Raw genomic sequence first — 13,579 nt, forward strand, 5'->3', positions numbered from 1 at the left:
GGTTAGTAGTAACTGCAGCATAAAAGTAACAACACAGATGGCAGTAATAGCAGGATTAATAAAATCACAGCAGAAGCAATCGTAATACTGATGGTAGGAATACCGTGAGTAACAGTACTAGTGCTAGCAGGAGTAACAGTACTAGCGTGAGTGCAGGAGGGGCATTTGCAAGCTCACGGCCAGAGAAGCCGTAGCGACAGTCACAGGGGTCCTATCCATCGCCCTGCTAGGTGGGGACAAGCCCTTCAGGGACAGCCTCAACGTGAGGGCTAGACCCCCGAGACCCAAGCCCACCTCTCTGCCAGTGCAGCAACCACGTCTGGGTCACGCCGCACCGAGTTCATCGCGGGCGTCATTTCCAGAATGAGAGAAAAGCAGACTCCAGGGCCCCCCCGCCCCCACGAGGCCCTGTGCGGACTTACCCGAATCCTCCAGTGTTGGCCGCGGCCGTCCCCTCGCCGAAGACTTTGCCTCCCGTCGAGCCCAGAGGGCTTGAAAAGGCTGGGGCTGAACCGAATGCTGGCACCCCTCCGAACCCAGGGGACCCCCCAAAAGTGGGAGGGCTGCCAAACACTGGAGCAGCTCCGAAGCCACCTGAGCCACACAGAGGCAAAAAAAGGGGAACAAAAAGAGTGTGTCAACATCAACAGGAAACGGACAGAGAGGGGAGAAAAGACGACACTGGGTTAGCTTCCCCTGTCACGAAAAAACACCGTGCGGAACCACGCCGGACGCCTCGTTCGTGCCGTGGCCATCGCCCCGGGAGACACAGCAGCCCCTGCGAATGGCAGCATGCGCCACCCTGCCGGATGCAAGGCCGGGAACGCTCGCAAAAGGATTGCTTTGGTTTGGTTTTTAAAGGACCAAGCAGACGGGAGGGGGGCGACCAGAATGGCATCGCTGATTTTGGCTGCTCCAGCAGGCGGAGCGCGGATCTGGCCGGGAGCCCCCCCAGGCATATGAGGCATCAGCTCCTGCACTCTCTGCAGAGCTGCAAGAGCGGCGGGCCATGCTTCCCCCGGGAGCCAAGTGAGGCAGAGCAGCACCAGCTGGGGGAGAGAGCAGCCTCGGTCGAGGGTGCCCGGGGGGAGGCTGTCAGACCCACTGAGAGTTACAACACCGCATTCAATGCTGGTCCTGCAGCTCCCGGTCCTTCCGCAGCATCGGAAGGTGCCTGGGCCTCTCTCCCCCTGCACCCACCGTGCTGGAGTGGCCAGAGGCCTCCCACTGCGAGCCGGCAAGCACCCACGCCCCTTGGGAGAGGCGCCTCGGCAGGGGCGGGGGGCGTTGTGCTCTCGGAGCCACCTCACCGTGCATCCTTCGGGACACTTACTGCAAATGCAGTGGCTAGGCTCTGCAGCCGTGTCCTTAAAAAGGAATCCCCTTGACATGAATTTAAAAAAAGGCACAGGCCGGGAACGCCTGTGGGAGCCTGCATGCAACGCAGCAGCCGTGGCTGCCACCGCCGCCAGCTCACAGGGAGTGGAAAGGGGGGAAAACGAAGGGGGAAGCTAGCAGTTGCTAAGCTAGCCGGGTTTCTGATGTCGCCGGCAAAGCTGCAGCCATCTTGCAGGAGCAGCTGCGCATCGCACCCTAGAGGCAGCCGACACAACCGACCTGACCTGTCATGCGGGCCGGGAGGCGACCGCCAGGCGCGCCTGTGGCATTCCCTCCTCCCATTCCCTCCTCCCGCTGCCCAGGACGCTTTGGAGGAGCAGCTCAGCCTCCGCGCCCCTCCTGCCGAAGGCCGGACATCCGAGCCTCCCGAAGCAGCAGGGTGCTGGGTCAGACGCCTCGGGATGGGCGGGACACGCCCTGCTTTCCTCGGGGCACCATGTGGCCGCTGGTGCCCCCCACCCCTGCCCTGAGCATGGAGCCGGGGCTTCCTTTACCCTGTGAGTCGCCACTTCCCGGCCTTTTCCTAGGGCTGGGCAGAGGAACCCAGGCACTTTGCCTGTGACCTGCGTGGCAAGCGGCAGCGGGCGCTGGGGGAGAAGCCTCTCTCGTGGGGAAGTGAGGTGAGCCGCCTGTCCTCTTCCAAGCGAAGACTGTGCCACTGCCCGGAACGGGGCCAGAGGCGGAAGCGGGGCGGCCTCAGGGCTCAGGCGGGGCTGGGCAGGATGGCCCCTGCATGAGCGCCCCTTCTCACCGCCATGGTCCGTGGCTGCTCTGATTCCTCCTCCTCCTCCTCCTCCTTTTCATCGTGGCTCCCACTCGCCTGCTGGACAGGCAAAGGGCTGGAGAGCAGGCCGGCCCCAGCGCCCCTCGGCCCTCCTCCTCTCTGCCACCCTTGTCTGGGCCAAAGCAAGCAGGCAGGCTGCAGGGGAGTGGAGGAGAAGCGGCTGCAGGGGGCCCTCACTAGTGGGCCCCTGCAGGGCTGCGGGCTCTCGGCAGGCGCCCACCCTGCCCACCCGCAGCACTGGCCCCGGGGAACCCTTAGCCACCCTTCTGGGCCACGCTGCCTGGGCGCAGGGGGATGCAACCTGGCCACTGTGCTAGCCAGGGAGGGCAGGCCCCACCTCCCATGCTGGCTGGCTGCCACCCACAAGCCTCTCCCAAGCTGCAATCCCTGTTGCTGGCCTGCATTTACTGCCCATGCATCTGGATGCCAGTTTGAGGGGACGAACAGGTGCCCCGAACGACAGCTTCCTAGTACAGCCGACTCTGAGCTCATCTGTAGGCTGCTGGAGCTCCGGCCTCCCAGGGAAAACATCATGGCAAGGAGACCACCCAGCTCCGTGCACCATCCAGAGAAGGAACAGCTCTGCCAAACGTATTTTGGCCCTTCCCTGCCAGAAAGAACACCCGTAAGAAGGCCAAAACTAAGTACCAGTGCCTGAGTTTTGCTTTTTTCTCCTCCCTCCCAATCTCCTCTCCTTTTGTGCTGACACACCAACATTTCTAAGCTTGAAGGCAGAGACGGTTTTATACTTCATCTTTGCAAGCCCCTCCGGGAGCCTTATTCCCCCGTCCCCCCTCCCTCAAACCATAGCCTGGCCCTCTTACCGGGGCATTTCCTCACAATCCTGTAACAGGCTACCTGCCTGTTCAGGAATGTGCCTTCAACTGTTTTGCTCTGTGACTGGGGATGCTTTTTAATACCCTGGGTGAAATTCCAGTCTGGGGTAACGTAACAGATACCATCTGGCTGCAAACGTAACTGTCTCGTCTTTCGTTTGTTTGTTTTAAAGGTCCAGTTGAATTATTTATCAGGGATTGGTTACACTTTTGTCCAAGAACCATCCGTTTTTACCTATAGCCACCAGGCAGTGGGCTTGCCCTGATACTGTAAGCAAGCAAACAAACATGATATACCGGAAGTTGAGGCCAAAATGCTAGCTGCAGAGGGATGCATGGAAGCCGGTGGAATATGCCAGGCAGCTAGATTCAGAAAGGGTGAGGGGAAAGGGCCAAGTGTTTCTGGGGAGGTGGGTTTTCTGAAAAAAACTGGACTTTTTTCCTGTGCAAACTTGGCCAACCCCCATAGGGTCTTTTGCATCAAGATACGGTCAGCTTGCACTGGCATACTTTCAGTTTTGGTCAGAAAAACACCAGAGTGTTATCTAATCTATCTAAGTGTTATCTTCCCCAGAGAGGTCCGCCTGGCACCGTCGTTATTTGTTTTTCGGTGCCGGGCCAAGACCTTTTTACGCAAACAGTATTTTAATAATCTTTAATATTTATAGTTTTAACTGTGCAGCCACTGTGTTTCCAAGTTTTAATTGTAATTGTATTGTTTTATTTATTTGTTGATGTGAGCCGTCCTGAGGCTATGTAGCAATGGGGACGGCATATAAAAACTCTAAAATAAATAAATAAATAAATAAATAATTTAGCAGGCTTACAAAGTGTAAGTGAAACACAAGCTTAAAAGCCCTCCTTTCCCCGTGTGTGTGTTTATGTTCTTGTTCCAGTGCCCCACAATTATTTGAGCTGTAATATTTGAGGAAAAAAGATTAAGGAACTCTTCCTGGGATCTAAATATTATATATGCAGACATTTTTATAGGAATACTTGTGAAAACTGAATGAGAACAGAAAGTACTTCTTTTACACTGCCAAATTATAAGAAAAAAGGGAAGGGTGCTGAAAATGGAGTTGCTAGTTCTACCTTCTGCTGCTTTCTAGGGCAGCTTTCCCCAACCGGGCGGCCTTCAGAAGCATTTGGACCGCAACTCCCAGAATTCCTGTCTAGCAGGGCCAGAGCAGTCCTTTCATGTGCTTGCACAGAATAATCATTTGGAAAATGCTTGTGGGGACTACAAAAGTCCCAGACTGGCCTGATGCCATCTCTGCAATTGGCATCCATGGGCGAACTTGGGAAGCAGGAAACAGAGCACTGGGATGTGGTTGAGGCCCCATTGGTGCGGGTGTTCAAGGATAGGCTGGACGTCCACATGGTGGGCATGTCGTGAGCGGAGCCGGCTGGTGCCAGAGGTCAGACTAGATGGCCCGGGAGACCCCTTCTGACTCGATCTGTTTTCTATGTTTCTGTGATGTAATTCACCCCACCTGGCTGGGTTTCGTTCTTTCTTCCAGGGTGTTTTACGGCAGAAAAGCTGCCTCTGGCTGAGAAGAGAGCCACCCAATTGGCTGGGAAACAATTAAGGGAAGCCCATGATCCAGGCAATGGGTTGGGACGAGGAACCAGCAGTGCCCTTAACAGAGGACCTTTCAAGAGCCCACTTGGCTCCAATTCATGCTGTCATAGAATCACAGAATGGCAGAGTTGGAAGGGGCCATGAAGGCCATCTAGTCCAACCCTCGCTGTTGCAGGACACCAGTTCACACCATCCCACTCGGATGGCTGTCCAGTTTCTTTTGGATGTCTCCAGTGTGGGAGAGCCCACCACCTCTCCAGGCAGCTGGTTCCACTGTCGCATTGCTCTGACAGTGACGTCCAGCCTGAATCTGGGTTTTCGCAGCCTGAACTGATTATTCCTTGTCCTACACTCTGGCATCAGCAAGAAGAGATCTTGGCCTTCCTGTAGTAAAGGGACTGGATCAGCCATCGCCCGAGCACCTGGTTGTCTAACTTACAGCTTGGATGCACTGTCCAAGCAATGCAGGGCATATGCTCTGACTAGTAACAGTGCTGAATCAAACAACCCGAGGAAGCTGGACAAAAGCAGGTGGGGAAGCAAGATCCTGGCCCTGATGGTTGTGGGGACATGTTTCAACCAGGGGAAATTACAGAAAGGCCTCATTCCCGCCTCGGGGCCAGATTTATGCTTGAAGAGGACTTCCCCGCCCTGTGCTTCCCACGCTTGCCCCTCCAGACCCCAGAATATCTATCCCAGAAATAGGAGACCCAGTGGAAAGGGGCGAGGTGTGGGGGGGGGGATTCCAGAAAACTGGGCAGAGAGGCTGCCCCCCAGCGGAGCCCGTTGACACACCCAGAGGTAATCCTAAATTCTGCCTAACAGAGGCAAACGCACATGTGGAATTTTATCTTATCTTGGCACCCAACAGGCGCAGCCCTGCTTGAGAAGCAACAGGAAGCGTGGTCAAAATTACCGGCAGCTCCATTACATTACTGCCGCCATGTCTGCTGAGGAGCCTGCGAAGCTGCACCGAGCAGTGTTTCCATACCCAGTACCATCGACTCTAATTTAATTCAGATGGTTTAACACCAATGCCTCCCCCTGCACGGCAACCTGGAATGGCTACCAACGGAGGATTCGGGGCTTTCCCCATCATGCTCCTGAAGCACGCCTTTTTTCCTCACATGCAGCCTCCTGGGGAACTCAAAACCTCGCTCCTGGGGGTGGGGCGACATTTAGTTGGCCCCAGGACAAGGTACGATGTGGCCGCGGCCCCAAACAGGGGGATCTTCCCTCAAGTTGGGAGAAGAGCGTTGCTGATCTCCTGCCTACAGAGACAGGACACCAGGCCCTCCTGGATGAATCGCAAGGTAAGCGGCCCAGCTGAATACCTGCTTTGGTTGGGCTGGAGAACCCGAAGCCTTGTGACGCCACACTCCCTCCGCCCGAGCTGAACGTGCCCATTGGCTTCTGCTCACCGAAAGAGGTGGTACCAAATCCAAAGGTCTTGGCGCCGCTGTTTCCAAAAAGGCTGGATGTATCTGGGGTGGGGAGAAAAAGATTTGTCTTACCTACCAGGGAAAAGCAGGCAAAGCTTTGGGTAGAGTTAGTGGGAGGAAGTGCAACAGGGCCCGGAATCAAAAAGGCACAGAAATTCGCTAGGGAATTTCACGCAGCTACTTGCCTATGGCGAGCAGGAATTTTCTCCAAGTGGACAGGAGGCATTTGCAAAGAACCACCGACTCTTTTGGCCATGTCTCCCAAATGTTAGTCACAGAACTGGTAGACACAAACATTTCCCCCTCTCCTTTGGAAGACTGGATAGTTGGCTCCTTTTTAATGAAAAAAAGCTAAGAGAAGGCATGCTGAGCTGGACCAAAAGTCCACTCATTGCAGCCTTCTTATTTACCTCAGTGGTCAGACAGGTTCAAGACAGAGCACCCTAGCACTTCATCAGACATACTCATTGCTCCGATGAGATGTGAAACCCAGTTCTTCCTGAGGGTTAGGTCAAGCAGCAACAGCTGTGCATTTGTGTGTCTGTGTGTGCACACACGCACAAAGAACACAGTGCTGCCACGCACAGCGTGTGACTTCATGCACTTTCCTCCCGCCTGTCTCTCTGCACAGATCCCATTAAAGTAACCTTTCTATCAGAGGCCTGTTTTGAATGCTAGAGCCCCAGGAAGTTCAAACATCAGTGTTTTTCTAAGCCTGTCTTTACCATTCAAGGACAAGGCAGGCGTTAAATGCTGCTGTGTGCAAACCTATGTACGCTTGGGCAGAAGAGCCCTACAGTTCCCCCATCGTGCCAGCTGCGCGTGCTGGAAGCTGCTGGGACTTTGTTTTGGTCCATTTGAACCCACAGTCTCTGTACTGCCATTAAATGGTTGGTGAGAGCATCCCCTGCATCGGGCCCACTTTTCCAAATCTTCACCCCAGTAACAGTTGAAAGTATGCATATTAATTTGGATAATTAAACATCCTGGTCTTCAGTAGACACTCTCCTGACAAAAGGTCAGAACCAGCAGCAAGGAAGGTTCCTAAGCCCAACACACTAAGACGTGGCCTTAGAAAAGAGAGTGCCAAGATGACCGCATTGAAGCAGAGCTAAAGAAGCATAGGTTGGAAAGGCCTGGGAGGACAGAAGGAGCGCCATGCAGTCACCTGAAGGACGACCCTCCCAGCAGCAGGCAAGCCCCCCCCCCCCCGCAGACCCAATCCCATTGCGCCCATCTTCCCTGCACGAGCACAACCGCAACCGCGGCCATCTCCCCACTGCACCGGCTCAGAGCTTTTGGACTCACTCGGAGGTCGTTTTCTCCGAGCGAGTCCCAGAGCTCTGAGGCGGGCAGGATAAATCAGCATGGCGGGCTGGATCCGGCCCGCGGCCGTAGTTTGAGGACCCATGACCTACAGGCAGGGCCGTGGGGAAGGGGGTGGGTGCTCAGCCCCCGTGCTGTCCGAGCGGCGCCAACGTCACCCAGAGCTGGGCAGCAGGGCACGGGGACTGCAATGAGAAGCCTCAAGCCTGGGGTGAGTGAAGCGGCGACCTCGAGGGACAGCTCCTCCTGCTCCCCTCCCAGCCTCGCTTCAGCAGTGCATCCCTCGTGGCTGCCTTGCTGCTATCCAAGCGACGGGTCGAGATGGGGGCCCAGAATTTGGGGCAGGGGGGTGTCTCCCTGGGAATTCTCTGCAGCAGGACGTAGGGAGGGAGAAGAGGCTGCAAGCAAGGCCGTTCCTCCAGCCCATCCGGACGACTCCTTCCCTCCTCTTCCTTTCCATTTGTGTCGAGCCTTTCTAGGCTGTCAGTTTGCCGGGAGGCGCGCGCTTGCTCGCTGCAGAGCCCCTCCAGGAGCCTTTCGGGCCTAGGAGCCAATAAACCAAACCCGCATCGATCTCGTCCTCAGCACCACCAACCATGCTGATCACTCGGATTTCTTGCGGCTGGTCGCGCAAGCAGACTCAGTTCGGAAAGCTGCGACGCGAGAGGCAGCCTGGGACGGGCTGTTCAGGCCTGCGTGCTGCAACTTCGTGCTGCAGCCACCGAGGGCGTGAGCTCCCACGGGGAACAAGCCCGACCAGGGAGACAGGCGAGGCTCGTCAGGGCAGGAAAAGGCAGCACTTGGCTGGGTACTTACTCTGGGTGGCCGATGAGCCGAATCCTCCGCCCGTGGAACTGAAAGGGTTCTTATTCGCTGCCTCGTGGCTTGGCTTTCCTCCCAATCCGCTGAAGAAGCCCCCGCCTCTCCCCGCACCACCTCCAGACCCAAACAAACCGCTGCTGGACGAGGACTGCTGCAAGACAGAAGTGGGGAGACACATGCTTGGACTCCTGTTCGCCAGATTCAGTAGGGGCTCCTGGACACCTAAGGATCAGATGTGCTTCCATGAGGACTAGCGGCTTCATTTAGGCACCCTGAAGACCTGGGCTAAGATGCAAAAGTAACTACTTTGGGTGTGTCAGTGGGCCCACCCCTTCCCAAATGCGGGTCAGGATATTTCCCCTTTATTGCACATGTGCCTTGCAAAGTGGGTTCAAGGTAAAGAAAAACAGAGGGCCCACATTAGCACATCTTGTTTAATGAAGACATCTCCTGGCAGCGAGCTTAGGGCCAGTCTCCCAGCTGCCTGGCACCGCACTTGGTAACCAGCTCAAGGATTTCGCAGACTCTGCCGAAAAGGAGCGCTGCAGCGGCTGCCGGTCGAATAGAGGAAGGGTGCTAAGCTTTGGAGAACTTCTTCCAGGAAAACCACCAAGTATTTCTTCCTGAGTCGTCCAGGCAAACAGCAAGACTCTCCTAGGGCTCCAGACTACAGTTCCCATCAACCCTGGGCGGCAGTAAGCGAGTAATGATAGGGATTGCCAGCCAAGGGTATCGGGAGGGCGGCAGGTTGCCCACCTGTTCCAGGAAAAAGAAGCCCCCAGAGCGTGCATCTTGCAAAGGAAGGCTGAAGGGAGACCTCCAATCACTTCTTAGAAGGAAGAGAAGTCTGTTATCGACAGCGAGCAGCCAGAGCGGACGGTGCAGTTCACCCGCTACCAGGGGAGCCTAACACTAGCATGGGTGACACCAAGCCACCTGCATCCTCACTGATCCCTGCAGTGGTGTGTACATGTGGGTCAAAATGTGGGGATTGTGAAGGTTTAAAAGGGGCACTGCAGCCTGACTCATCTAGACGGTGCTAGGCTGGGGAAAGCTGAACGCCAACATCTGACGGACAGCCAGGTATTAAAAAGGGACCACTCCCTCTGGGTACGGAGTGGAGCTGGCCTAGGAAGGCAAGGTAGTGTTCGGAAAGCTTACCTGGCCAAAGAGGCTACCGCTGGTGTTGGCTGCTTGCCCAAAGACAGTGCCTGGGCTACTGGAACCGAATGCTGTATGGAAGGAGGGAAGGAACAAATGGGGTGGGGGGGGGGGAGAAAGAGAGGCAAGACTTTTCAGCATGTGGCAGGAGAGGGTTGTGCTAGACGCAAAGGCACTGTCGTTCCTGATTTCAAAGGGAGTCCTGTTCAGCTAAAGCTGGATCTAACTCAAGGAAAGAGAACATAAACGAAGGGCAATCTTTCTAATGCAACAGCAAAACTCAAGGCTGGATTGAAACAAAGTCGCCGAAGCAAAATAGCTGAAAACCCACTAAAATATGAGGTGGGGACAAGAACCACAGATAAACACAGTTGCAGGCAGGGGGTGGTCCATCCAACAGCACACTGCACAAGCCCACAGGCCAAGAGTTTGGTGGGACACACACACCAGCTGATGAAAAGTTAAGAGGAGAAGGCGAGTGAACTCTGGGCTGCAGGGAAGCTTTTCAGGCTGCGGGCAGACTGGACCACATGAGAAACCCTTGTGGGCACCGCCACAACATGGCTGCCGTGGGAGGTGTGGACAAGGAGAAGTCGCTTGCCCAAAGGCAGGGGTGGGTGTGGGGCCGCCGGTTTTCAGCAGCAGCAGCAGCAGACACTGATTTCCCAGCAGTCCAAGTGGCTGGCAAGGAAAGGGCTGAACGAGTTAGGGGACGGACAACTAGGCAGGCGCCCAAAAGTGCTGGGGGTAAGTCAGGGCCCGGGGGGCCCCGGCCTGGAGTGCTCGTCCACTCTGACATTCCCCAAACCTCCCTGTTCTACCCCTGCCTGGCCTGCACTTGAAGCCATGAGCTGCCTTGCAGTTCAATGCCGCCCACCCCCGGTGAACCGCTTGGATTCCAAGCGAGCCACCGGACCCTGCATGGCTCCGTCCCAGCCTCCCTGGCGAGGGACAAGCACCGGTTCCCGTGGAACATAAGGGAGCATTTTGATGGAGTGCTTCCTAGGCTGGCGCAAAATGCACAGGCCTCGTCATCGGAGCCAGGGCGCCATCCTACGCATGTTTCGAGGGAAGAAAGAAGTCCTACAGCTCCCAGCGTGCCCCGGCCTGGCCGGGGCATGCTGGGAGCTACAGGCCATGTTCCTCACTAACCAGCCCTTTGGCACTTTTCTGTAATTACACCCCCTTCGGAGTCAGCGGCATCCGCTTCCTTCACTCGCAAGCTTTAAAAATACTCCTTTCTCCTGGAAAATTCACAAGGGGGCCCTTCCCTCTGCAGACTTCTTGCCTAAACAATGTAATTACTTTTCTGCCTGTGGGCAGGAATGATTCACAGGGAAATCTGTTGCTGGAAAAGGCCCGCAGGAAGACACATGCTGGATGGCGCAGGGGTGCAAAGCAGGGGTTGGTTGCAAAGGGAACCCCCACAGATTTTGCAACCCTCTTCTGGGCAGAGAACATGAGTCCATCTGGCCATGTTTTGTGAGGAGGACAGTGAGGCTGGGTGCTGGGGGGTTTTTTGGGTGGGGGGAACGTGTGCAAGGAATGTTCATGCTTAGCAGTGGTGGTTTGGTCTCCCGCCGCACCCCATTTTAGTGACCCAGCCGGCCTTTTACTTTCTTGTGGCACTAAGACTAAGGGTCCTGGCTGGACCTGTCAGAGTCAGCAGGAACTCTTGGAATTTCGCGAGATCATTTTGGATGCTTTTGTAAAATGGTCAACCTTGTGGCCGGGGGGTGGGGGGGGTGCCACCTTTTCGTGAAAAGGCTGCCAGAATCGTCATAAAACACATTTCCCAACTTATGAGGCTCAAACTAAATAATCTTGCCCAAGAACCTAAGCCCAAGGTAGAGGAAGGGGTGATAAAGATGGTGCTGGAAGACAGGACCCTGCATTTAAACAATTCCTCAGATTTAAAAACCTTCAGGAATAAAATAAAAACTAGGAGGGGGGGGTTGGGGCCTGGTGGGGGCCAAATAGGTTCAAGAGGGCACTTTCAAAAGTGAGCCCCCTCTCCGGCAGGACCCCACCGCTCTCCTCCTCAGATCAGCACCCTCCCCCTTGACCCACATTCCCCCTGCTCAGGAAAGTCACAGGAAGGCTTATTTTGGGAATCGCCTTCTCACCTCGAGGCCAGAGCATTATCCTCGTTGGCAAGCGACCCACGGAGTCTGGCCCGTCACCCCACAGGGGGCCCCTGCTCAACGGGAGGCCTCTGGACCACCTCCTTACCTGAAGCCTGGCAGAAGCTGAATCCGGCTGAAGATGTGGTGGTGGCGGTGGCAGGGGCGGCGCTTCCAAAGACCGGTCCCGCCTGCCCAAAGGTGGAGCTCTGCCCGAAGGCCGGCGTGCCACTCTGGCCGAAGAGCCCCGTGGCGGTGGACGGCTGCCCGAACGAGAAGGAGCTGGCCGTGTCGGTGCTGGAGGGCGCCCCGAAGAGGTTCCCGGTGCTGGAGGCCGGGGCAGCGGAGGCAGAGGCCGCCTGCCCGAAGGCAGGAGTCGCCCCGAAGCCTGCCTGGCTGAAGGAGAAGCCGCCCGACGGGCTGGCCGGCTGCCCAAAGGCGGGGGCTTGCCCGAAGGCTGGGTGGCCGAAGCCGGCGGTGCCAGCTGTGCTGAATGCGGATGTGCTGAATCCGGGGGCAGCCCCCTGGGTGGTACCGGCGGCGGTGGATGGCGAGGTGGCAGGGGGCTGACTGAACGGGGGCGCCGCGGCAGTCCCTGCGGGTCCGAAGACGGGCGCAGCGGGTGCTGCTAAGGTGTCGGCGGGGGGCTGGCTGAAGGCCGAGGCGGGAGAGGCCGAGGCGGAGGTGGGGGGCTGCGTGAGCAGGGAGGGGTTCGAGGCGGTGGCGGTGAATGCCGACGTGCCCGTGGCCAGGGCCTGGGCAGACGTGCTAGGGCTGGACGGCGATGGGGACGCGCCGGCGGCTTCGGCCAGTGGAGGGGGCAAGGCACTGGCCGTGGCCATGGCTGCGGGGGCAGGAGGGCTGGTGGTGGCAACGGCAGCCGCCCCCTCAGCCTTTGACTCCCCGGAGGCGGTGGCCGGAGGCCCCCCTTTGGCTGGCAGTGGTGCCGAGGTCGGGGCGAGGCTCGCCGCCTCTGCCTCTGCCGGTGAAGGGGTGGCGATCGCGGGAGGCTCCTGGGGAAGGTCTGGGGGAGGCCCCTGCGGCTGAGGGGGCGGCTGCGCTGCGGCAGAGGCGGCCTCGCTTGGAGGGAGCTTCTCCGGGCCTGGCAGGCCCTTGCTGCCATCCGCTCCCGGAACCGCGGCGGGAGCAGCGGCTGTGGCTGTGGAGCTCAGGAGGCTTCCGAAGGAGAGGGGCATCGATGCCGGCGGAGGAGGTGCGGGGGGCGCCGGTGCGGGGGCGGCACTCCCTGGCTGCATCCCAAGTGCGAAGGGAGCCTTGGAGCTTCCCGCAGGTGTCCCGAGGCTGAAGACGGCCGGGGGCCCCGTGCCGGCCAACTGGACGTTGCCGAAGATGGTGCTGGCGCCGGCGGCCGCGGGGGCTGCGGCGGACTCAGCCGGCTTGCCGGCCTGCAGGGAGCTCCCAAGGGGGAACCCGGCCATGGAGGGTTTCGGCGCTTGAATGCCCGTGGCCTTGGCCGGGGCGGCCCGGGGGCTCTCGTCCGCATGGCCTACTCGCAGCCCGGAGAAGCTCCCGAGCGTCTCCCCAGCCGCCGTGCCCTGGAAGAGCTGCTCGCCGGGCTTCAGGGCAAGGCTCTCTCTCTCCAGGCTGCTGGCGGGGGCCGGAGGTGCGCCTGCAGCACTCTGCCCGACAGCCTGGCTTAGGTCCCCGGCGCTGGTGCCGCCTCCACCTGCCGCAGAGGCTCCCGAGAGGCCAGCTGGCTTTGTGGCCCCAAATGTGAACGAGCTCTCTGGAGGGGCCCCGAACTTCATGGTTCCGCCGAAGGAAAGCGTGTCGAGCTGGCTCGGCTCTTTAGCTGCAGCGGTCGTTGCTGCTGAGGCGGAAGGGAAGCAGACGGGTCAACGTTAGGAAGGTGTCCCAGCTGCCTGCCTCCCCAGAGCCCCCGCCAGGTGTGCCGGCCATCTCACCCTCAGTTACTCAAAAACCCAGGGGGCATGGCCTGGAAAAGAACCCCGGGAATCGGCAGCCAGTCTTGGACTACAGCTCCCACCATCCCCAGCCTGGCGGGGCTTCTGGAAGTTGTTCAAAACCTCTGGAGACAGACCTCCCGCATCGGCTGCTCACGGGCAAGGCACCTTTGCTAAGGA

The 13,579-nt window shown here is 57.9% G+C and overlaps 1 protein-coding gene across 7 annotated transcripts in view; it reads right to left on the reverse strand.

Moving 5' to 3' along the window:
- Positions 1 to 13,579, reverse strand: part of NUP214 (nucleoporin 214) — a 57,007-nt gene that overhangs the window by 6,678 nt on the left and 36,750 nt on the right. For 4 of the 7 annotated variants that reach the window (XM_044439936.1, XM_044439938.1, XM_044439935.1 and 1 more), the window contains exons 29-33: positions 11,584 to 13,305; positions 9,352 to 9,422; positions 8,185 to 8,341; positions 5,935 to 6,084; positions 423 to 594 (exon numbers count right to left, since the gene is read on the reverse strand). In XM_044439936.1, coding sequence (XP_044295871.1) covers positions 423 to 594; positions 5,935 to 6,084; positions 8,185 to 8,341; positions 9,352 to 9,422; positions 11,584 to 13,305 — 2,272 coding nt within the window. The remainder of the gene's footprint in view (positions 1 to 422; positions 595 to 5,934; positions 6,085 to 8,184; positions 8,342 to 9,351; positions 9,423 to 11,583; positions 13,306 to 13,579) is intronic. The other 3 variants (XM_044439940.1, XM_044439937.1, XM_044439939.1) reach the window with 3 other exon arrangements.

The sequence above is a fragment of the Varanus komodoensis genome, unplaced genomic scaffold (genome assembly GCF_004798865.1).
Source record: "Varanus komodoensis strain SLA01 unplaced genomic scaffold, ASM479886v1 scaffold36, whole genome shotgun sequence".
NCBI classification, from domain to species: Eukaryota; Metazoa; Chordata; class Lepidosauria; order Squamata; family Varanidae; genus Varanus; species Varanus komodoensis.